At 32.7% G+C, this 25,485-nt stretch overlaps 1 protein-coding gene across 1 annotated transcript; it reads right to left on the minus strand.

The window, feature by feature from the left end:
* Positions 1-13,222: 13,222 nt before the first annotated feature.
* Positions 13,223-13,897, minus strand: BDBG_16948 (uncharacterized protein; the record flags this gene model as incomplete). Its single annotated transcript, XM_031724790.1, has 2 exons — positions 13,223-13,376; positions 13,803-13,897. The coding sequence occupies 2 exons, from the start codon at positions 13,895-13,897 to the stop codon at positions 13,223-13,225; spliced, it is 249 nt and encodes an 82-aa protein (XP_031578091.1).
* Between the last annotated feature and the right edge of the window lie 11,588 nt (positions 13,898-25,485).

A 25,485-nucleotide genomic window follows, 5' to 3' on the forward strand; every position in this document is an offset into this window, starting at 1 on the left:
CAAGTGCTTGTATAGCCTCAGCAAGGATATACTGGCCTGATGAATGCTTGGGGTTCCAAATCACTTGGATGATGACTTGGTTGTCAGTGAAGATGATGTATTTACTAGATGAAGTACCCCCCGCCTGGGCATCTAGCATCTCGAGGGCTCTATTCTCCTCTCACTGTTCAACCGAACAGGATAATCTGCTGTTGTCCCAGCCCCACATCACATGACACTCTTTGCTTGGGGTATTTGTTTTTGCCCCTTTTTCAAATTATTAGCGTCCCCGCGATGGCAGAGGTCCATGATCTGTTTCCATATGCTCACTGAGTCCCTGAATGAGTGGCCTTAGTAGTAGCTGAGTCAGCGTATGACATAATCAAATCAAATCAAAATCAACTAACTAAATTAACATAGCTGGTGCTTTATTCCCATTGTCATCTCAAGTGAATTTTTAGAGTAGCAGTGATCAAGAGTCCTCAGTTGTAAGAGGACCTCGGAGGCGTGGCCGATGACATCTCGGGTTCCTCAGGCTAGTGATGTCCGGGGTTAGCGCCCTTAAGACAGCACAGGTCTTAGGAATGCAGTTCTAGAAACTGCTGAGTCTCTGAACAGATGACCTTAGTCATCAGAACAAAGCCATCATTTCTATGCCTCTGAGCTTTCTACACTATTCCCGAGACCACAGCTTCAAACCCGTTGCTATCTCAAGGCCGCTAACTGCAGACACTGCTGGTCAGAGAATCTCAGGTGTCATCAGTCACAGCTCAGATGCTCTCTTACAATGAAGAACTCATGAGCGGAGCTCTCTGTATTACTACTCACAGTGTTTTATCCTTTCATTGCTTTCATTACAGTCATTCAGAGAGTGTGAGACTGACATCATCATCTCCTTGTTAATGACTGCCTTCTCTTTGAATGCTATAAAAACGGTGTTGGTGCCATTCTCAACTGCCGCATTGAAGTACTGTGCGGGGGTAATCATATGTAGGTTCTTGTCATAGAATGTTGCATGTCAATTTTATGCATCTTTCTTGGCTGCATACATTCTTTCTATGCCACTTCCTCATCGCGTACTTGTCTATCTCCAATGCCATAATTATTGTCAGGTAGGAAAATGTCCTCAGCTTCATTTTTCATCATTGAATGTATGTGAAGAAATGGAACTTCTCTGTGTACTGAGGCTATGGTATTTAGTATTTTGTGAGGCTTGGGAATTTTTCAGTGTGTTGAAGATAGATTCTATGCTATTTCTGACTCTTCAATTCTGTAAATTGTTGTCAGAAATATAAAGGAGAAAAGTCTATGCTTCATTCAGAGATGTATCAGTCAAGTTGAAGAAAGAGATGTATCAGTTAAGGCATCAACATACAGGTTCTTCTTTTAAATGATTGCAATTCTAACAGAAAGAAATCAGAAAGAAGTAGGAATATAGATACAAGTAGTCACTGAACTCAGAAGAATAGAGTCAATAACACGCCTGCTACTATCACTTATTCCTCTTCAAGTCGCGATATCGCATCTTCGTACACCTTGATTATCAGATTATAGAGTCTTTCTGATTCTCTCAGTGTGTCAACAATCAGCTTATTCTTCTCAAATGAAAACAAGATGTCTCATATAGCTCTGCAGACTGATTTAACATATTCAAATTCTGATAGAAACTCTATTAAAAGATATTTGAACTCATCAGCTTTCATGTTCTCTCATTTATAAGTTGTGATATCTGTATAGATTCTGATGTATCACTTATTAAGTATACTGTTCTTAGCATGGCTGAGCTGGCACTCTTCTGACATTTCTCAGCTATAACAGACACATTGTCAGATCAGCATATAGAAGAAAGATTCAAGGTCATACTGATATATATAATTAATATTAAGAAGTATCTTAATAATCATGAATTTCATGATACTGATCTGATGTTGCATCTCACTTCATGTACTGATTTCTTTGATGAGATTCAGATTGATCAGCATGCTCAAATAACTGTTAACAGTCTTCAGATCAGTAATAATAATGTTATTCTCAGATATGTCTCAGTGTAGAATGTTGTCTTCTCTGTGAAGAGACTGATATACCTTGCTCTGCATCTTGAAGCAAGTTATATACACAATCAAGAAAGTCAGTTAACAGATATCTTGTGATAACAGTAAGTTCATCTTGTGATAATTCTGTCATTCTCGCAATGCAAGCTGCTACAGAATTGTGAGAGTTGCTTGAAAAGGCAGCTCTGACAAATCAGAAAGAAGTCTTCAGAGATGTACTAAGATAGCAGACACAAGTGCAGAAGAGAAATTACTTAATTCTGAGATAATATCAAGTGATTTTTCTTCTCACTCATTCTTCACTATTTTGCTTTAAAAGGCTTATAATCTTAATAGCTAATATTTTACAGAATTACTTTCTAGAATACAATAGATATTTGATAAATTAGTGACTGTGCAATGTGCATACATGAATCTCACTCTCAAGTTGAGCATCAATTCACTTAAGAGATGCTGCTTTTTGATGCCTGACAGTGGTAGAAAGCAGCAGGATGAAAAGACATGAAACTGTTTCTATCAACATCAAAAGTGTTTGGTCTCAGAAGAGTGTAAATATTTGATAATTAACACTCTTTAAAGAGCAGTGTTTACTCAGACATATCTTGTTTACAGATGCAGTCTTGAATTAAACATGATCACTTCTTTTCTTCAAGTTTGTTTCTCTAATCTTGGCATCACTATTCAGCCTGCATTGAAATGTCTTTTCATAGCTAAAATATGCAGATCATCTGGCCATTTTCATCACAGCAGTGCTGAGGAGAAAAGTTTGATACAGGTGAATTCTCTTGTATTCTCAGAATGCTCTGCTGTGTGTCATGAGAGACTGTGTACTAGCTCAACAGATACTGTGTTTTTTTCCCAATTTTGACTTGAAGATATTCATCTGTGATAAAAGATTTTAAGCAACATTCAAGAGCAGCTATAATGTTATATTATCAGTTGACTTCTCTAACTAATATTTCTACTGAATTTTCAGAAAGTGTACTATCTGTAACCTGAACACTGTTTATCACACATAATTTTGAATTTGAATTTTAACAGTTCTGAGATGAGAGATCAGCTGCTTTGATTTCCCTGACTCATGTTCATAATACATACTTACAGATAACACTTACTGATACTTTGATATTAATATAACTGCTCTTTATCAATACTTCTACATCACTGAGCTTTGAAGCACATGATGAGATCATCTCTTGAGTCATGAAGTATTTTTAAATGTGTGAGAGATTTTCTGTTGAACTTCATCTCAAAGCTTTAAAACTGTCTATTCATATGACATGCTTCTATATTACCAGAATCTCATGCATTGATGCCTAATATATTGTTGTGATTTCATCAAAGTGAGAAGTTTAAACACAAAAACCACATGAAGAATCACTTCAGCATGTGATATTATTTTAGAAAAATTTCAGCTCTCTCTCTGAAAAATTGCCAGTTCTCTCATTATGAGAAGAAAATGATGCACTGTGTTCACTTGATAATAAAATCAGCACATGAGATAGGTGATGAGGTCATTCAGAGCTTATCTTCACTTTGATAACTGTTGTTTTGTTCTTATTACTCTGAAGGTCTCAGGTCATGATAATTATTATAACTCTGTAACTGCTTCACATTGACAGTCTGTGTATGATTAGCATCAGAGTAAGACACGCAGTCACTACAGCTTTCATCATCACTGTCACACAGACACTTGAATGCTGCTTGAACAGGTTTGCTTGATCACTTTCTAGAAAGAGAGTTACTAGTTGAGCTAGTTATGCTTTGTACATCTTAAATACTCTTCATCACTGACATTTCTGACACAGAGGTGTGCAACTGTTTATCATGACCAGAAGAATCTGATGAGAGTGTGTTATCACTGCTCACTGTCATAGCAGCAATAGTCTTCTGAAGTTTGCAGAAGCAATTCTCAGAGTAGTACTTCAATAATAGGCATTTTTGAATCAGCTGCTGACATCACACTGCCATCAAGAGATCATAAAAAGACATGACAGTCAATGTGCCAATCACAATGGTAAACACTGCCAGTGACAGACTGTGATCAAGGTGCACATTTTCACTCAGTATATAATGCAAAGACAGAGAAATTGAAGGCTTCTTATAAAGTCAATTATTTTCTTCAGTACATCAATGAATGACTTTTCTCTGATTACTCTTTTATTAATCTGCAGAAAGATTCAGTCAGAATACTTTCTGTATAAACATGATCAGAGCGGACTCACAGTTAACACTCTTTCTAAGACAACAGTAGTGAATGACTATAGGCTTCACTGTGTGACATCACAATGCAAACAGCTGCTTCTTGAAGATTCTAGCTATCATGTTACTATTCTTATCAATTGATTGAAAGTTCTTAAAGTCTCATGAACCTTATCTTTATTCATGATGAATAATTCACTCTTGATATAAGATAAAGACTCTTGTCTGCCTCAGCATTTCATTGATATCACTGAAGACTTGAAGAAGTCTGTCTTATTATTCAGATATAATCTCAGGTCATCTCTCAGCTTCTCAAGCTCACTAAGTGATACATCTCAACTATCAGTAATAGAAAGAATCTCATTCTCATTGAGCTTGCTCTGAACTGTTTTTAATTGCAGCTTGTTCTGATAATGCTTATACTTACAGTGTTTCTGAGTCTTCTTCTTCAGCTCTCACACAGCAAAGTGTTGATTGCAATGATACAGAAATGTCTGAAAGTTGTTAAGATCAATGATCACAGCCTCATTCTGAAAAGCTTTAATATACTCACTTTTCTACTCTTTTGTTAGTCTCTTATCTGAAATGAGGTTTGATGAATCAACCTGTCTTATTCAGATCAAGAGCCGAAGCCAGATTATGTAAATATTTTTTAACCTGCATCTTAGATAAATGAAGAGATTAGCTTAATTACAAGCAACTTCAGAATTAATACTCATCTCATTATTCTCTTTCATGTTTGAATCTTGTCAGAGATAGAGTTTGATTATTAATTGAAAGATGATAAAAGTTGAAGAAGAGTCTTCATAAGAACACTTCATTGAGTCAGATGAGAATTCTCACGAAGACTTTAAATCTCATTTAATGTTTTCAAAAGAAGTCTCACTTGACTCAATTGAGAGTTCATGTAAAGACTCTGAAGCTTTCAATGATATGAGGCCTCACTGAGAGATGTCTTCATCTAGAAGTCTCACTCATTGAGATTTCTAGTGAAGACTCTTGAGTTTCTCAGCCAAGCTCTATCTATCAATCTCGGTGCGGCCTGCATTCTTCACAGAATCTGTTGCATTCACACAGACTCACAGATCAATTAATGCATTCAAAAATTTCAAGTAGTTAAACAGAAGATTGTAACATGTGAAACTGTTGACTGCTCAGACTTACTGCCATGAAACATAATCAAATAAATAATGATTTATAGCAGAGTTCTTCATCTCTGACTACTCTTCAGTGATAATTTCCTGACACTTGAAAAGCTCAGCTTATAATTATCTTAATTATCAACTCTGTTTGCATCTGACTAACACAACTTCAAAACATTGATCAAAACTAGTACTGAGAACAGCTCATTTCTGTATTATAAGCACTTTAGTCTAGAGAATTTTACAGTGACTTGCAGACATGCTACTTCTAGAATGATGATTCTGATATCATATAAAAAGATCTTCTAGCAATGACTAGCTCAGTATAAAAGATTGTCTTATCACTCTTTGAATGCCTTTGACTAGAACATAGATGATGCATGACTAGTAAGATGCCTTGATCTTGAGTTAACTTAATTCTTGATATTTCTGTCTTTTTCTCTCTCTTCTGATTGACTGTCTTTTCCTTTCTTCAAATCAGTCTGATTACATCTCGCGCTTTCATCATGACTCTGTTTCTAGACTGCTAGAGCATCTGCTGAATACTGTGAGACTGCAAGTCATCTGAAGATAGAGTCTCTTAACTGCTTTGATTAATTTTCAAACTAATAAATACAGTTAATAAGAGTCTTCTGTCAGACATGAACATAAAATGTTTCACTGAATCTGTGATCTTACTTATTGAGCTGCTCAGATATTCTGTGAGATGCAGCTGACTTGCAAAGACTGAGATAAGACAACACATGTCACAGAGAGAAAGATAGTCACTTTGAACTCATACTTAAGTGAATATTTCTATCTCATCTCAACATCATCATTGTATTAAAAATGAAAGAATGAAGAGCTTGAAGTTCTTGACCTTCACTACAAGAATTATATCAATTTCAGAACACATCAGTTCGAAGTCAGAAAAGAGCAGAATTAATACTTTGTAAATGCTAATAATTCTGAGAAGTCACTATTTCTCTTCAAATGAATAGATGTGTCTTGAGATGATGACTCAGAGTGAGACCTGCTTTTTAACTCTATACATGTTCACTCATTATTCAATTCTGTATTTAAGCAGACTTTTATCATTTCATGCATTCTTTCTTTACTTCTATTGTTTACTGAAGAAGTGCTGAGGGCGCTGAGAAGGAAAAGAAGAAGAATATACACCTTCTTCACATCTTTCTCTTACTACATCTGTTCTTTTATTTCCTTTCATTGTTTGGCTAGAAGCTCTACTCATATGTCACATTCTCTTACTTTCTTTTATCTATTTTATCATGTTTATATGAGAGATTTATAAGATTAATTGAATCCTGTTTTTATAGTGTTCAGAGAACAATTTGCATCTATTTTCTTGTCTTTAATTGTTTTGTGTCAAGAATCATATTCTCAGTGAGTTAATTTATTTGGCACATTCTTTTGTCTTAACATCATTTCATTCTCACATATATTTATAAACTAAACTTCCTCAAGCAACGCGCCATCTGAATATGTTTATAATTATAATAGTGATAGCCGGGGTTATTCAGCAACCTTCTTGAACATTCTGACAAGAATATTGACATCTTTTACCGCAGCACCTACACGCCTCTGTGTATTCAATGAGATTGCTGCTTTCTTGATATGCATTGAACTGATACAAAAGCGCGCTTCTTCTCAGTTCAGTATTGGAAAACTGACTGTTCTTTCTTTTCTATTTTCCTTCTTCATGGATTTCAGTCTCAAACCCCAAGCTTGGACACTGCCTTTCAGCAGCATGCCTTCGCAAGGAATTTTTCTGATGTCTCAATCCCAGATGTTGTCTTCACTCCAGCGCCCGCAGCAACCTTCTTACACACTGAGCCCACATGATATGCCCTGGTATCTGACCGCACACATTTCAGCGAGCCCGAGACCGGCCCTCTTAAGCCAACTATGGGGATGATTCATATCTCTGTATAACAGCAGACAAGTCTACCTCAGCCTTCTGCCAGCATCACTCAGCAACACAGAAAACAGGGGTTCAACACTTTCATCAATTGCACAGCCTCAAACTCGGGTTATGAAATCACAAGAGTGAAGAGGCATCTTGCTCAGTGTGCCAGGCAGGCCTGCAATGATTGTGAATGATATTCATGATGCAGCTGCGAGTATGATGATTCCGGTCAGAGATGTAGATAGAAAGTTCTCTTGTCTCTATTGCAATAAAAGCTATCTGAATGTGAAGAATCTCAAAAGGCATATACTACAGTGTAAGAGCCTTCTTCTTCACAACTTTGTGAATTTTCTACTAATCTGTTTCTTCTTTCTGCAGACACTGAAGAGTGCCTCTATAAGTGTGTACTCTGCATAAATATATTCACACACAGTGATGTCTTGAAACATCACTTTCAAAAGTGTTCTGTGAGACAGGGAAATTCTAAAGAAGTGAGTCACTTATCAGATCTGCATGCTTATCTGAAAAGAGCTTAGTTAGTGAATATTGTTCTCTGAACCTTTCAGGGTGATGTAAATTCATATGAATCACAGAACTAGTATTCTACAAATTGAAGAGACAAACTATAACAAACTCAGATGTATTTTTATTATGCATAAGAAGAAATTCTATATCTTGCTCTGTGAGAGCTGGCAACAGACAGGAACTTTGAAGTGAGAACATGATTGAATATCTGTGTTAAGAAAAGACTATAATAAGACACAGAGGTAATACTTGTAGAACTGAACATTTCATCAACTGAACAGAAATAATGATAATTCAGTCTTATAAGTTAGACTGCTTTCTGCCTCAGTCAGTGACCAATCTATAGTAGTATATAAGAAAGAGCTTCTCAGCATCTAATAATTGTTTAAAGTGTGACTCTTAATCTGTATTCTCATCTACCTGCAGCTTATCACATTTCTTCTATTTAAATCATATGTTCTACTGATAAGAATGAGAACTTCTTCAATGAAAGTTCAGCTGAGATCATACAAGATGCTTATTTACTGACAGAATCAATTCTCTTATTACAGAATAAGATAGTACAGAGTGAAGAGTATTACTTCTTAACACTAGATCTCTCTTTTCTTTTTCTCTTTTAAGCTAAAGAACAAGCTATTTTTCTCTGGTTTATTTCACTAGCATATTAATATTAATACTATGCAAGACTCTCTGTCTTCTAGATGCTGAATTACAAGTTAAGTTATATTCTCTTTGATACTAAGTTCAAGTGAAGTGCATATAAAGATGAATCTCACTCAGACTACTTGAAATTTTCCAAGGCTTGCAGTGCACAGTATCATGACTTCACAGCTGCAAAGTTTTAAAATATCATGTAAAAATAACTGATAGACAGTTAACTCATAGTTAGTCAGCAATAATATCAGAGCACTGACAGTGTCAGTGACAAGAGTTGAGTCTTGTCTGATCAAATACTCTAGAGTACTAATTGAACAGAAATCTTCATCTATTTTTTCATGACATGCTGTGCTCTCATCTCTCCTGTCTTGAAGTTGCTTGTGAAGTTCTTCAATTCCAGCCAGACCTGTACTGAGTGTGCTGTGAAGTGAAATGACTGTGTTCATTGTGAGAAACTGGCGCTGAGTTCATTGCAATGTTATTGAATACTTGAATAAGTTAGTGATGTATTTATTAGATCTTTGATAAAATTTAGCAGCTCTGTGAGAGGTTTGAGAAAAGTTTGAGAGAAATTAGAGAGAAGTGTGTCGAATCAATATATAAATATTAGTTCACCACCGCTCCACCACAAACTCACTCGATTTTTTGAATAAGAACCCACTGATAGATCCATCGAAAAGCCCTCGATCATACAAGCATTTTGACCCCATCGCCGACCGCATACCCCGTGTGGTGGTGGAGTTATCCAGCCAAATGTGAACCAGACATTGTTCGAAACTCCTGTGTGGGATTATCCCCCGTTCTCCCCTACCACACCACAACCCCGGGCCAAATTGCCATACAAATTGTAAGGTGAAAAGACCTAGCCATATGCACCAATCTTCTCGATTTTGAAAGATCCTCAATCTGTAATTGTGGAGATATCTGAGGAGTGACATCCGCGAAAACCCTGTCCATCTTTGATGTTTCAAAACATCAACACCAAGTCCCACCTTCATACCGCCCTTCCCAATCTGGCCCATCCCTGGCAGAAAAATACAAAAAGATACCTCGGCAATAATATCAAGCACATAATCAACAGACACTTCTGAAGTGCAATCTCTGTGAATACCCTGTCTGTCTCCAGTGTATCTAGACATCAACATCAAGTCTCACCCTTGTACCGCCCCTCTCAATCTGGCCCATCCCCGGCAGAACAATACAAAAAGATACCTTGGCAACAGTACTCAATACATAATCAGCAGACAATGAGTCAACAGAACAAGTCAACAGCATGTCAACAACTATAAATTCAGTATATCTCAAGGTCTGACTGAGCCTTTGATCCCTGCACAGTGAGATATATTAAATCTAGTTTTAATATCTCAATATTCAATAGATTCTGCAAGGAATTGAGAACAGCAACACTTAGACTGGCTGATGGGATCATGAATTTCACATTTGATTTCATTTGATCTGGTCTCATACATTTCTTGGCGTGAGTCCCACCAGAATCAAGCCTTAAAAAAATCTGAAAATGGACCATTTCTGAGAGAAATGGTGTGAAAAATGACCAGATTTAATTCAAGAACAGTGAAATGAGAGTAATTTTCCAGAATAAACTGTGAAAGATGATTATTCTTTCAAAATCAGAATGAGACTGAGACTGAAGATCAAAATCAGTCTCATTCAGTTCATTCAGTGATTACTTATATAATCAGAATTTGATAACAATTATTGATAATACTCATGAAACAACTAAATACATTCTTGTACAAGTTTATTCTTCACTTTCTCATGAAAACTACACTTCTCTGATATACTGTGATCAGAGATATTAAACTGTCTGATAATTTCATATTTTACAATCATGAGTTTCTTGATTGTTTCTTCTTATAATTGTTCTCAGTAATAGTGATAAATATCTTGACTTGAGTTGAACTTTCACTTCATTCTCACCCCTGTCAATGAAATTGTCAGAATATCACATGCTATCAGTGCAACAGTTGAATATGTACTCTTAACAATTTTTCATAACTTTAGAATTGATTTAGTGTGTAAATTCATCAGATCATCTTGAAGATAGCAGTCAAATTCAGTTTTATAAGCATGTAGTTTTGTCTGATTTTCAGTTGTAATCAATGTATGTAAGTTCTGTTTCAAAGTTAGTATTATAGTTCTATATAATATGAAGTGTTATCAAAGATCATTACTTACTAGAGAATTATATTTCACTGTCTTCACATCTTGAATATCTGCTCATTCAAATCTCTGATAGTTGATATTGTAGTAGTCTCAGACTAATTTAATATATGAGTCTCATTTCTCCTCTGTTCAATCTTGAGAAGTGTAGATATTAACTTGACAGAAGAGATCTAGTAGAGCTGCTACAGCATAGTACTCTGTAAAAGATTGTTTCATTTTACTGTAGTAATATGCTAGTTTATTTCTTACAGCAATAATAGCCTGCACTATAGCATCATCTCAGACTGAATTTCTTTTTAAGTGATTCAACTGCTTCTCAAGATGAGTAAATAAACTGTTATACACTCATCAGACTGACTGCAGCATTGATGTATGAGTGATTGAGACTGTCTTTGTTATCTTATAAAACTGAAACAGTAAATCAATCACATATTTCAACTGAGTTCACTTCATATCTGAAAGTTTTAATATTTGAATCTTTTCTCAATCAGAGTGTTACACTCAATGATCAATCATCTGACACAATTAAAGAGTCTGAACAGCTATTTTATATATTGAACTTCACTGTGTTCTAACATTCTGTATCATATTCAGTGATGTGACTGATTTGTTTATTTATTAAATATTATGAAATCATTGTTGTTATTTAGAAGAGATACAAATTGCATTAGCAATGTTTCAAATCTATGATATTTAAATTATTAGTCAATCTATTCAAAATTAACAGTAGTGTTATCAAAAAGCATTATCAAAAAGTAATATTAAAAAGTGTTGTCAAAAAACATTATCTTTTGCAAAGTGAATGTAAAAGTTACTTAAGTAATCACTTTCATCTCATTCTCATCTCAAGAATCAGTCATCTCATTATTCTTCATCTCAATGTTAAGATTCTTTATCAGTGTTTGTATCACAAGTTGAACCACATGAGTAATACAGAGAATATGACCTTGTTTATCATTTCAGAAATGCAAAGTCAATTTTTGCTTCAAGCTCTTCATCATAGTGTAGTTATTCACAGTATTATCAGTTATAATTGTAAGAAGACTGAGACTAATATCTCAATAGTCATTTTTAATCACAGTCATTAATATCTCTGTCATATAATTCTCAGTATGACTACTGATCAATGATTCAAATTCAATTAATGTCTCTTGATAAGTCCAGTTCTCATCAATGTAATAACATGTAACTTTCATAAATGCAAGATTGTTTATACTAGTTCATGCATTCACTGTGAGAGACACTCTTCAATGATTCTTCAACTCTGATTCTAGATATTGTATATTGACTTTGTAGTGTGTCTTGAGATTGAACTGAAGACAGAATCAATGTGAAATATGAAGATTTGAATTAAGCATTTGAAGAAGTGTTCAGAATTCAGGGTTTTCAATTGATTAAAGAGGAAGATTCAGAGATATACACATGTGAAGTAATTATTCACAGAAGTTATCAGATGAGAGTTGTGAAATCAGAGTACTGATACAGAGTCATTTTCACATGATTTTCTTCAAATTAGAAAGTTAGTATTATTAAAAATCATTATCTGATAGAGTAACTTATCAGCTCAGTAGTAATTTTCTGATTATTTTTCTTTTATTATCTGCATTCTGATGACTTCAGATATCAGGAAATTTCTTCAGAGTTATGATCAGTTCATGATGAATGTTTCTGAATGAAGTTACAGTAATTGCAGTAAAGAGATGACTCTTCAGTAATCTACAATACAACCTGTTAATAATTATTCCATAGTTCATCTCAATGTTTGTGTTGAGTTTTTCATAAATTTCATGACCTGGAATCAGATGTGAAGAATGAAGTGATTATTCATTATAATTGAAAGAGAGCATTCTGTGTTGAATTATAAACAATGTAGACTTTGTGATTCACAGTGATTTCTTGAAGAGTTTGTGAATCTTCAATAGAAATAAAAGAACTGAAAGAAGTGAATTCAGAAGACATGATAATAATTTAAGAAAGATAACAATTTATTTTCAATAACTGATCACTGATGTGTGTAAGAAGAATTAATATAAGAGAAAATAATCTTGTTTCTTAGCTTAGTTATAATTTTAGTACTAACTCAGATTGAATATCATTGATGTATAAAAGTAAATAAATAATCTTGATTAATCTCTATTATATTTCTTGAAATATATTAATATTATGAAAGAGAGTGTTATTAAATTGTGTTATCAGATAATATTATTAAAAATATATTAATATTGTGAATATCAATGTTGAAAAAATGTTAATACTTATACATTATAGTGATTTGTGAATCATGATAGTTAAATATATATATATATATATATCATTCCTGACTTGATTACAACTTGTACAATAATTTTTGAAAACTCAAAATCAATTTTAATTATTAATAATTAAAAACTTAAACTTATAACTAACTAATATAAAAAGAAAAAAATCTACTTCTTCTCTTTCTCATTCTTCTTATTATTCTTTACAATTCACTTCTCATTCTTCTTCTTCTTCTTCTTCTTCTTCTTCTTCTTCTTCTCATCTGAGATGATAATCATCTTAAAATCTCTCTCTGCTGCCTTCTCAGAGAAGAGTTCTCACTGCTCTCTCTCAGCCAGATCAACCTGTGCTTCAAAATCCCGCATTTCCTGGTCTGCTGCCTCGGGTTTCATCTCAGTAGTAAGCAGATTGACATGCTCAGAGAGCAGAGCTGTCTTCTCAATGTTCTGAATCATGAAGTGCATTTGAGACCTGAACAAGGCCTCAATTCCCTTCTTCTCTGTCAGCTCCTGCTAATCAATTAGAGAACAGAAGTGTTATCAAAAATCATTATCTCTTAATAAAAAACTTATCAGTTTTGACTTCTTTGTCTCCTACTTTAATATCTTCTCAATCTTCTTCTGCTACTGCTTATTTACAGTAACACTCTTCTTCTCTCTCTCTCTCTTCATCTTGATCTCAAATCATTCTCAGAACTTCTCCTGGTCTCATCACTACTGCATGAGACTCTTCACTGTCTTCTTTTTCAATCTCTCACAGGCAGTGTCATTCACATTATTTCTATACTTAGTTCAGTCTAAATCTATCAGAAGTGTTACTTAAAATTGTTATTATTCTGCTCTCTTGCAGAGTCTCTTCAAGGCATTATAATATGTCTTACAATCTGTCTCCTCACACTTGAACATCTTCTTCTTCTCTTTCTTCAATCTGTGACAGCACTCATACGCCTTGATGGTCCGCAGGACCGCAGAATATTTGAAGAGAGATGACATGATTGATTTTGATAAGTGTTGAAGAGAGAGTGAAGACAGGCAATGATATAATAATAATAATAATAATAATGATGATGATGATGATGATGATGATGATGATGATGATAATGATGATAATGATAATGATGATGAAAGAAGAAGTGCATCAGAATATATTATTAACTTATCAAACATAAAGAGACAAAGAAACTATTAACAGCTTTCAGAGATGTACAGAAACAGTTACAGTGTTATATAGCAATATTATCTTCATTCAATACATGCACTATTGATATTCTTTGTATACATTTATCATATAATCTATATCAGAAATACATGCAGAAAACAGATCTTTGTTGCTAGAAAGAATGATTACAGTGATTCTCTATTTTCATATTATAAAGATAAGTTATTCTCATTTCTTTCTTCTCTCTTTTCTCTTCTTCTTCAACTCATCACTAAGTTCAAGCTGGTATGAAAACTATTAAAACACTCATAGAAACCCTCAAATTGAAGAGTATAAACTAATCAAATTTTAAATGCAGATGAACTAAATTAATTCAATAATACTAATTATTCATCTCTCTCTCAATAAAACAACAGTCACATCTTCTCTCTTTCTTCTTAAACAAAACATGGCTTGCAAAAAGTGAGTATCACGCCAGGCCATAATGATCAACACAGCCTCAGCACACAGAGCTGCATATACACAGTGCATGCTGAACTGAGAGACTGTGTGAGTTGTAAACTGACAGCAGCATTTCAGAGAGAGCTGTGCAGTGTGAAAAAGCCACAACTCTCAGTCACATGTGCAGAGAGTGAATTACTGCAGTAAGTGTATATATATTGCATGAAAGTAACACTTTTTGATAACACTCAGTCTCTGATATCATGAAAATAGAGTCTCTCTGTGAGATTCATTTTTATCAGAAGTTGAAAAATCTTATATTTCTCAAGATCATCTTTGCACACCTTGTCTGTGAAATCAATGAGAGAAATCATTGATTTCAGCATTCTGTCCTTGATACTATTCAAGTGGCAGCAGAGTTCACCCTGACCACACTTTTTAAGTGTATGTTTTCTAATTATTCACATTTATACAGATATATACTGATTATTTGTTAGATAATATTAAGACAATAACTCATCACAGTCATATTACCCTCACTGTGAGAAATACACAGTTGATAATAAACATTGCAAAGACTCTGAGAAGTGAGTATTTTAAGAGTGCTGCAGCTCTGCAATCTTGATTTTTTTTGTTTTTATTTTTTATTTTTTTCTTTTTCTTTTCTTTTTTTTTTTTTTAATGTGATTTTTTCTTGTGTTTGTTTTGTTTTTTGTTTTTTGTTTTTTTTTATATTTTATGTTTTTTTCATAATTAAAATTATATGAATTATGACCTGTGTTCAGAAAAGTAATGATATTTGATAACACTCTCTGTTGAATTTTCAACAAATGAGCACTATGTTATGATATTATGTAAGTGAGAAGTGATTTCATAATCTCATTTGATGCCATTCTCAATAATGAAATCAGAATGAAAATGTGACTAAGAATTCAAACATATTCTTTATCTGAGACTAGATTTTTATTTGAAAAGTGAATCTGAAATCTTTAATATTTAAAATAATGTGATTTGAAATCAATGTAATGAACACAAATCATGATCAGAAGTAATGCTTTTAGGCAATATGACAACTGTAAAGTTTGATCCTGGTCCCAGACACGGTCACACGGTCAGTCTAGCAACACTAGATTTCTATTGAATTTGAGAATTAACTCTATATTAATATAATCATTGACAAAGCCTTCTATTTTAAGATATAAATAATCAGTTCCTCTACATCCCACTGATAATATTTATATTATTATATAGAAACAGACTTATATTCTCTATAATATCAAGACTCTGAAGAGGGAAAGTCTTGATAGAGAGTATACAGTAGTGTATATCTTAGCAGTTTCTATCTCATTCTTCTGTAGCAGTTAATGCAAAAAAAAAAAGATCTTAGAAATAGTTTTTTACTTCTCTTGAAAAAGTAAGGTGTTTTTCTCTGAGTTTTATACAATATTCTTACAAAGAATTAAAAACAGAGTTGTTTTCTGTCATAATTTCATATTCTTTTAAATAAGAATTACTTTTTCAGTGACTGAAGAGCTTTTATTAATACTTAATTCTCTTTTACACTCTTTATTAACTGATTTGAGTTGCACACTTGTTGTGTGAGAAGAATTGAATGATTTAGAATAAAATTGAATGATTTTAATCAATTTCTCTGCAAAAAATTAACTTATTTTTTATCAGTTTTTCTCTCAAAAACTGTCATATTATCTGATTTATTATCAATTGATATCATACTTTTTCTCACTGTATTTCAAGAAAGAGTTTGTAAAGATTTTATTAATTTATCTTAAAAATCAATTTTAGTTTATTAGATTCTCTTCAAAAATCTAACCTAGTTACTGAACTAGTGTGAAAAAAAATCAGGTGTTTTATACACAAAAGTCTTTCATTCTTCTTTTGAAACAGTCTGACTAACTTTTCAATTGAAAATAGACTAATAAATCTCTCAACTGAAACAGTCTGATCAACTTTTCATTTGAAAATAGATTAATAAACCTCTCAATTGAAACAGTCTGATCAACTTTTCATTTGAAAATAGACTGATAAATCTCTCAATTGTAACAGTCTGATCAACTTTTCATTCAGTGAGTAAAATGAGTTCAAGAGTACACTCAGTTAATGTGGAAAAAGATGTTTTCCCAGATGCTGTTTCTGAGATTGAAATTCTAAAGAGAAGAAAGAAGGAAGAAATAGAGAAACAACAAGTTCTTGAAATTCAGAAAGATCAACTTTTCATTCAGTGAGTAAAATGAGTTCAAGAGTACACTCAGTTGATGTGGAAAAAGATGTTTTCCCAGATGCTGTTTCTGAGATTGAAATTCTAAAGAGAAGAAAGAAGGAAGAAATAGAGAAACAACAAGTTCTTGAAATTCAGGAACTGGAAAAAGCAAGCAAAATTCTTGGAAATCAGTGTCTAAGTGAGAAGAATGAAGAAGTTCTGTTAATTCTTCATACTCAGGCTAGACAACTACAAGAAGTGATCAAGTTCAAACTTGAAATTTCAAACACAATTCAAAAAACATTGAAATCTTCTAGTACAGTCACTGACTCTTTTTCATCTTCTACTTCTTCATCTTCTTCTTCAAATCAGAAGAAAACATATACTCAAGTAGCAGAATCTGATGTCTCTAAACCTGCTAGTTCAAAACCTGCTAGTTCAAAACCTGCTCAAAATTCTGAGAAAACTGAGAAGAATATTACTCAGATCTCTGTTCATAGAAAGAGAAAAAAAGAAATGCAAAAAGAGAAGAACTTTCAAATCTTCAGAAATAGAAGACTTATTCTCAAGGTCTCTAATCAGGAGATCTTGCAAAAAAACAAGCTAAACTCAAATCTCATTTTCAGAATTAGAAATGAAATTAATCAGCAGTTCTTTTCTCAGTTAATGACTGATATTGAAGTTCAAAAATCAGTTATAGCTTCAATCAAGCCATCTTTCTTTGAAAATTCTATTATTTTGACTACAATGCCTGAATTCAGTGCAGAATTCCTCATTCAGAATGAGAATCTCTGAAAATCAGCAATAGAATCTCTACTGAATACAACAATTCTATCTGAGAGAGATGAAAAGTGAGACAAATTCATTCTTCATAATATTTCAGTTGAAATTTTTGACTGTGAGAAAGGAATGCTACTTCTCAAAAATGAATTAGAAGAATACAATTCTATTCAACTGAGAAAAGAGCCTGTGTGACTTAATTCAATTGAGTTGAGACAGAGCAGAAGAAATGCCTCTGTTCTAGTATATATAAAGACACTTGAACAATCAAGAATCTCTGAAGTAAGAGTAGCAGGTTTGAAAATGAGAGTTCATGAATACAAAGACTCAAGAATAAATCTCAAAGCTCAAACACAGTGTTCAAACTGTCAAAGATATGAACACTTTGCAATCTCTTGTTTCAGATACTCAAAATGCATATTCTGTGCTAGAGATCATAAAACTAGTGAGCATAAATGTGAAACATGCTTAAAAAGAGATGAAATATGTCAATATACTCTGCTTAAGTGCTCCAATTGCAAAGAAAAACATGTATCTAGCTCAAAAGAATGTGTATTTACTCCAAGAACTCAGAAGAACTGGAGAAAAGATGAAGCTTAAAGTGAATCTAAAACTGAAGAGAAAAGTCAAGCTAGTAAATCTACAACTGTAAGCTTAAAAAGAAGAAACTCTTAACTGTCTAGATCATCAAACTTCAATTCTTCAGCTAAATGTAAACAGAATTTGAATTCTCAAACTTCTGTTAAGATTAGAGAATTGAGAAATGACTCTGGTAATAAACTAGATAGAATGCAAGCAGTTGAGATTCCTGCTTTTCAAAATAGTTATAATCTACTATCTGGTGATAGTGATTAGATTCTACTCTATCTTCACTCTCTTTTAGTATGAATGTACAACAAAAACAACAAAAAAAGTTTAAAAACTCTTTAAAAATCACATTTATTCAAAATAATGTGAATAGAAACTCAAATTGCATTTATTCTTGTCTTCAGATTGTATTTGAATAAAAAGTTGACTTTGTACTTCTTCAAGAATCAAACTTTGATACTGAGTAAAAGTACATTATTTCTCATTCAAGTTATTACTGCTTTCTTTCTGAAAAATCTGAGATAAAATCAAGAGTAGTGATCTATGAGAGAAAAAGATCAAGATATTAATTTAATCTGAGATTTGATATTATATCTGACTCTGATATTCTAGTGAGTGATATTATAGATACAGATAATGAGTTTAATACTATTCAACTTATAAATGTCTATAATGAAAAGTCATTGAAAGAAAACAATAATATCTGAACAATTGATAGAGGATTTTTAAATATAACTCTCTTAAAAAACTCTATAATTGCAGAAGACTTCAATGCACATCATCTCTGATGAAACTCAGAGTGCATAAGAGCAGTAAGAGCAGATAAACTGATTGAATGAACTTTTGAGCATTCAATAGATTTAGTTAACAAGTCAGATCAATAAACATTCTTTAGAAAAGACATGAAACAGAAATCTATCATAGATTTAACTTTCATATCACAAAATCTAATTGAAAAAAGACTTATAAACTGGTTTATTGATTCAAATGAAACCTCAGAATTGAGTCATGAAATCATTCAATTTGATATTGAACTGAGTGAAAAATAAAGAAGTGAAAATCCTCTTCTCTCTAATCAGTATAACTTTGAAAAAGCTGATTGAAAAGCAGTTGAAGAAAGAGTAAAACAGCTGAAATCTGAAAGACAGAGTGAGCTCTATTGAAATCAAAGTCAAGATATCTCAAATGAAATGCTTGAGAATAGAGTAAAGCTGATTATATCTATTCTTCTAACAAGTATTGAAGAAAATATTTCAAAGAAAAAGTCTTCTGAGTATTTCAAATCTTGATGAAATGAGAATATCACTTCTAAAAGAAAGCAATTAGTCACTGCTAAGAGAGATTGAAAGAATAACTTAATATCTGATGAAGAGTTCAAAGCTATTCAAAATGAATATTTTTCAGATATTAAAAAAGCCAAAACAGATTGCTGGAACAAATTTCTTAAAGAAGCATAAGAAAAAGAAGTTTTTAAAGCCTTCAATTATACTAAAACAAGAAGTGTAGCAAAGCTTTCAACCTTAGAATATGAATTTCAGAATGAATTGTATACAGCAAACTCTTTTGAGAAAAAATGTCAAGCTTTTATGAGAATTCTCTTTCAAAACTCATCACATTTAGAAGAGAAGAATATGTCATTTTATGAATATATTGATGAAAATAACTGGGAATGGCCTGAGCTTACATGTGATGAACTAGAGTCAGCAATATTCTCAAGCTCAATTAAAACTGCTGCAGAGCCTGATTCAATTAATCACTTAAGTATTCAAAACACATATTCCTACTTGAAGAATGAATATTTTGAACTCTTTTTAAATCTCTTAAAAAATGATTATCACCCTGAATGCTGGAGAGAGACTACTGGAGTAATTCTTGCAAAACCTAATAGAAAAGCTTCAATTTCTAAGTCTTATAGAGTAATATCTCTGTTGAACTGTTTGAGAAAAATTCTAGAAAAGATAATAGCTACTAGATTATCTTTTATAAGCTCTATTAGTGATTCTCCTCTATTTAATGAATAAATGAGAGGTAGAAAACAATGTTCTGCAATTGATACTGTTCTATCAGTTATTCATGATATTCAAGTAGCAAAGCATAAAGACCTGGTCTCAACTGCAGTTTTTATTGATATAAAAGATGCATTTGATCATGTTTCAAAGTCTAAGATGATTCAAACTTTGAAGATATTAAAACTATCACTTTCTCTAATAAAATAGGTTAATTGTTTCATATCTAAAAGAATTATACAACTATTCTTTGATAGAAGAAAACAAGATAAAACTGAGATAAAAATAGAAGTATCACAAGAATCTTCAATCTCACCTGTTTTATTTGCAATATACACTGCATATCTATTCAAGAATAGAGAGATGAAAATAGTGAGATCTTCAAGTTATGTAGATGATATTGATCTACTCTACAGTTCAAAGACAATCAAAGAGAATTTAGAAGTGATTGAGAAAGCAGTAAAGGAAATCTTTGTTAGAGCAGATATCAATCTAATTCAATTTGATATGAATAAAACTGAGTTAATTCACTTTTTTCCCAGGTTTAATAAGAAAGAACTAAGTCTAACTCTTTTGAATAAAGAGATTAAACCCAGTTTGAATGTCAAATGACTAGGAGTATGGTTAAACTCTAAGTTGAATTTTAAATATCATATTCAACAAAGAATCATCAAGGTAGAGAGACTACTAAATAGCATAATCAGACTATCAAATACTGAGAGAGGTCTATTCTTTCAGGCTATGAGACAGTTATACATAGCCTGTATTATCTCAGTAGCTGATTATGGAGTTTAAGTTTGATGAAACAATCAAGATAACTTCACTGAACTCTTTCAAAGTCTACAAAACAGAGCTTTGAAATGAATTCTGAGAGCATTCAAATCATCTCCTATTAAAGCAATGGAAATTGAAACTTCAATTCCACCTTCTGTTATTCAATTTGAAAAGGCCTGTATGAACTATACTCTGAGAGTCATGAAGATGAGCTCAAATCATATAATCAGAGAAAGAGTCTCTTCTTCATTTCCATCAGTTAACTCAGGAAATGAACTGAATTGAAATAGATTTCTTGATTGAAATGAGAATAATGCTTTAAAGAAAATGTCCTCTCAACTGTATAGACTATGTTCACTTATTAAGAATCAATTTTCTTTATTAAATGTTGAGAAAATTGATCATGAGAAGATATCTCTCTGAAGAGAAAAGCTTGAATCTCTCATAGACTTACAAATAAGTGAACTATCTAAAGAGAGAGAATATGAACAGCATTTGAAAAAGATCTCTACAATCAATATAAAAGACTCTATTCTGATTTACTCAGATGACTTCAAAAGTGAGAATTTGAATAGATTAGACGCAGGCATTGCTTATACTGAAGATAATATCAATTTTATCTCAGATTTCTGAAATTTAGGCTGTGAATCTGAAGTCTTTGATGCTGAACTATTTGTAATAGTGAAAGCTTTCAAACTTATTGAAATAAAATCTCATAAAAGAGGAAATAGTTTGAAAGAGACATGAATATTCTCTGATAGTCAAGCTGCTTTAAAAAGACTTAGAAATAGTCAGATTTATAATGATCAAATGAATCTTGAACTAATTTTAAACTCTATTTTGAAAATTCAAAAGAGAAGAATATCAAAACTGATAATTCATCTGCATTGAGTTCCTGCTTATATGAATATTCATGGCAATGAATTGACTGATTCAGCTGCAAAAAAGGGTTCAGAATTAAGCAGATCTATTCAAAAAACAGTATTCTGATCTTTCATAAAGAGAAAGATAAAAGAATCTTGTTTAAACAAGTGAAATGAAAGCTGACAGAAATACAAGAAGAGCATACATTATTCAAGATTTGAGACAAAATCAAAGTGAAAATCTTGTTCAATTAAATGTAAAAAGAAAATATTCTCATCTATAATTCAGCTGAAACTAGGTCATGATTATTTCAAATCCTATATACAAAGATTTGATGATAGATTTGATTCAACAGAGTGCTCATTCTGCAATGCAAATGAAAATCCTGAGCATATTGTAATGCATTGTGCATTATACAATAGTCTCAGAGTCAGATTAAAGAAGAAGTATGATTTAAATCAATTAAATATAAGGTTCTTATTCTCAACTGAGACAGGAATTAAATACTTAATAGACTTTCTATCAGAAACTCAAGCAGCTACAAGAAAATGACTGAATTCAGAAGTGTCTGAATATGAAGAGGTGGAAATTGATTAGATATAGTCTGTTAAAACAGCTATATACTATCTCTTAGTAATTTTATTTTGTTATAGTCTCTCTTTACTGTACTTGTTTCTTTCTGTTCTTTTCTATCTATCTATTTAATGTGTCTATCTTTAAGACTATGTTCTCTTTTCCTTTGTCATGATATTTTTAAATGGTTTCAAAGTATCAGAAGGTGTAGAAATACTGCAATTTGTAAACAGTTTTTGTATTCTGGGCTGGAATTTTCTGATTTTGCATATCTGAAATTGATAAATGTATAATAGTTGACTCTATAGATATAGGAAAAACCCTGAGAACTAAAGATTCTCAGGTAGATGTCATAGTCTCTGACTGCATACATTTATAATTGAAGAATAATAATAATAATAATAGAGAGAAGTGTGCTGAGTGTTTCACTTTTATGTGAAAACAAATCAAGCTTCAGAACAACTCAGTTAATAAACAATTATTTCATTAAATTAATCAGATTGAGTGAGTTTTAAGAAATGAATTCAATCACTAAGCTATGCTCTCAATCTGCATCAGTGAGTCTCATTCTGCATTCTACTACAGTGAACATTGAGCTTCAAGCATGGCTTGAAACCTGATGCAATCAGTGTTTTCTAGTTGCATATCAAGAATGTGTTTTATAAACATTAGAAAGACTGTTGCTGAAAATCTTTGATTCATGTATATGCAGACCGTCTTACTACTGCAAGCTAGAACTTAGTGCTCATCTTCAATTATGATAACAACTAGGCCTCATCTCAGCTAGATTTGCAATGAAGGAAACAGAAGATGATAATACAGAACAAGCAGATGTTGCTTCTTAACAATGACTAGATGTCTCTTTGATCTAAAGAACAAGCTATTCTTCTCTGATTTGTTTCACTCATTCAATTGATTTATCAGTTAATAATATGCAAGACTTCTTATCTTTCAGATGCTGAATTACATTGTGCATTCTTCTCTGTGCCAAGTTCAAGCTGATCGCATATAAAGACAGATCCCGCTCTCATGTATGACATCACAGAAGTCTTCAAATCTCAAGAATCTTCTATGATGAGAAATAGTTACATCTTTGTTCTCTTCTGATTCATAACTGGTTTTCTCCAGCATTGTATGTTCTCACTGCATATTCCTGCCAGCTTGCCTTTCATATCTTGAAAATGTCAACATCTATTGCTTCTGCTGCAATGAATTATTGTGATACAGACTGGTACAAATATGAGACATGCATTTCCCTTGTTTCTATCACATGTCCAGAACCACCAGATCTGAAGAGTGAATTCACAGTATCAACTTCAGGCCAGGTCTTTCTTTCTTCATCAACAGGTACTTTGAGTCAATTCATGTCTCTATCTTATGGCACGGAGCCTGCTTATTGCACATCTATTTCTTCATCATCTCAATCACTATCACCCCTGTCAATGCCAGCACAACAGATGAGCATAAGAACAACTCAACCTAGCTTTGCAACTATTTCACTAGGTTCTCTGATACCAGCTCCCTCACCTGCTGTAATCATGATATCTAATTCAAAATTGAAGACAACTGAACAACCGCTCAGTGAGCAGCAGACATCAAGTTGCCTGCTCTGCCACTGACATAAGCTGAAATGTGACTGCCTGGTACCTTGTTATTCATGTATGAGATACCGTCGCAAGGAATAATGTTGTCAGAATACAATTAAACAACTGCTCAGTAAGTGGTGAACATTGAGTTGCCTGCTCTGTCACTAATGTAAGCTGAAATGCAATCACCTGGTACCGTGTCATTTCTGTACAAGATACTGTCATGAGGAACAATGTCATCAGAATCTCTCTTCATTCTCAGTGATGAGAGCTGCAAGCTTCTTCACTCAGATTGACATTACAGCCTCAATTGCTTCTGCGGCTAACAAATTGCTGAAGAGATAAAGTCATATTCACATTTTATCATAGCTGAGTAAGAAAAAGTCACTGTGAAGATTGAAAAGTTTCTTGATTCTATCTGTAAGAATTTAAAGTAAGAAAGAAGATAAAAAGAATAGAAGAAAGAGCTGTTGTGGCATAGAAACAGTCATGTGTGTTACTTCTGTTATTCTTTTAAAAAACAAGTTCTAGCCCTGTGCTCTAACTTGTATGATATCTCAGATATGCAATGATATGATAAGCAATATTCAAAAGATCTCAGGCTTAACTCAGTAGAGAATCAGTATAATCAACTAAATATTCTATATTCATATTTCACTGATATTTATAAGAAATCTAATTTCTTGATATTAGTCAAGTACTGCATGATGCATCGGAATTAATACATATCAGATTCATAGCAGAGATATTCATAGACATGTTAAGAGCATTGTGAAGAAGGCATTATGAGAGATGTTAATATTGAGAAAGTGTGTGAGAAGTGTTGTAAGAAGTGAAAATAAGAGAGATGTAGCAATCTAAATTCATTCTTTAATTTCTCAGTGACAGGATTCAGTCAGGCAGAGATTAACAGTACCTGTATATTATCACCTATTCACTTTCAAGTTGAGATATCACATTCTTATATGCTTTGATAATCAGACTATATAACTTTTCCAGTTCTCTCAGCATGTCAACAATCAGCTCATTCTTCTCAAATGAAAACAGTATATTCTGTATAGCTCTACATAGTGACTTGATGCATTTGAACTCTGGTGAAAACTCTGTCAAAAGATACTTAAAGCTGCTAGTTTTCATATCCCTCTGTTTTATTCTTGTGAGTTATTTATATAACTCAGTGTATCAATCATTCAGTATACTGTTCTTGTAATTATCTTATTATCACTCTTCTGACATTCTTCAGTCATGACAGGCACATTACTAGATCAGCATATAGAAGAATGATTCAAGATCATGATAATATGTATAGTTAATATTAAGAAGTATCTCAATGACTATAAATTTCATAGTGTCAGTCTGATGTTATACTCTGCTCTGTGTATCAATTTCTTTGATGAGATTCAGATCAATTAGTATGCTTAAATGACTGTTAATAGTCTCTGAGTTGATGATAATAATATTATTTTCAGATATGTCTCAGTGTAGAATATTGCCTTTTATGTAAAGAAACTGATGTGTCTTGACCCTGTTATAAAGAGCCTTCAAAAGCTCAGTAGGTAAATAATATTTGTAAATTAACTGATTAGTCAATG

This window comes from Blastomyces gilchristii (genome assembly GCF_000003855.2).
Source record: "Blastomyces gilchristii SLH14081 genomic scaffold supercont1.6, whole genome shotgun sequence".
Taxonomy (NCBI): domain Eukaryota; kingdom Fungi; phylum Ascomycota; class Eurotiomycetes; order Onygenales; family Ajellomycetaceae; genus Blastomyces; species Blastomyces gilchristii.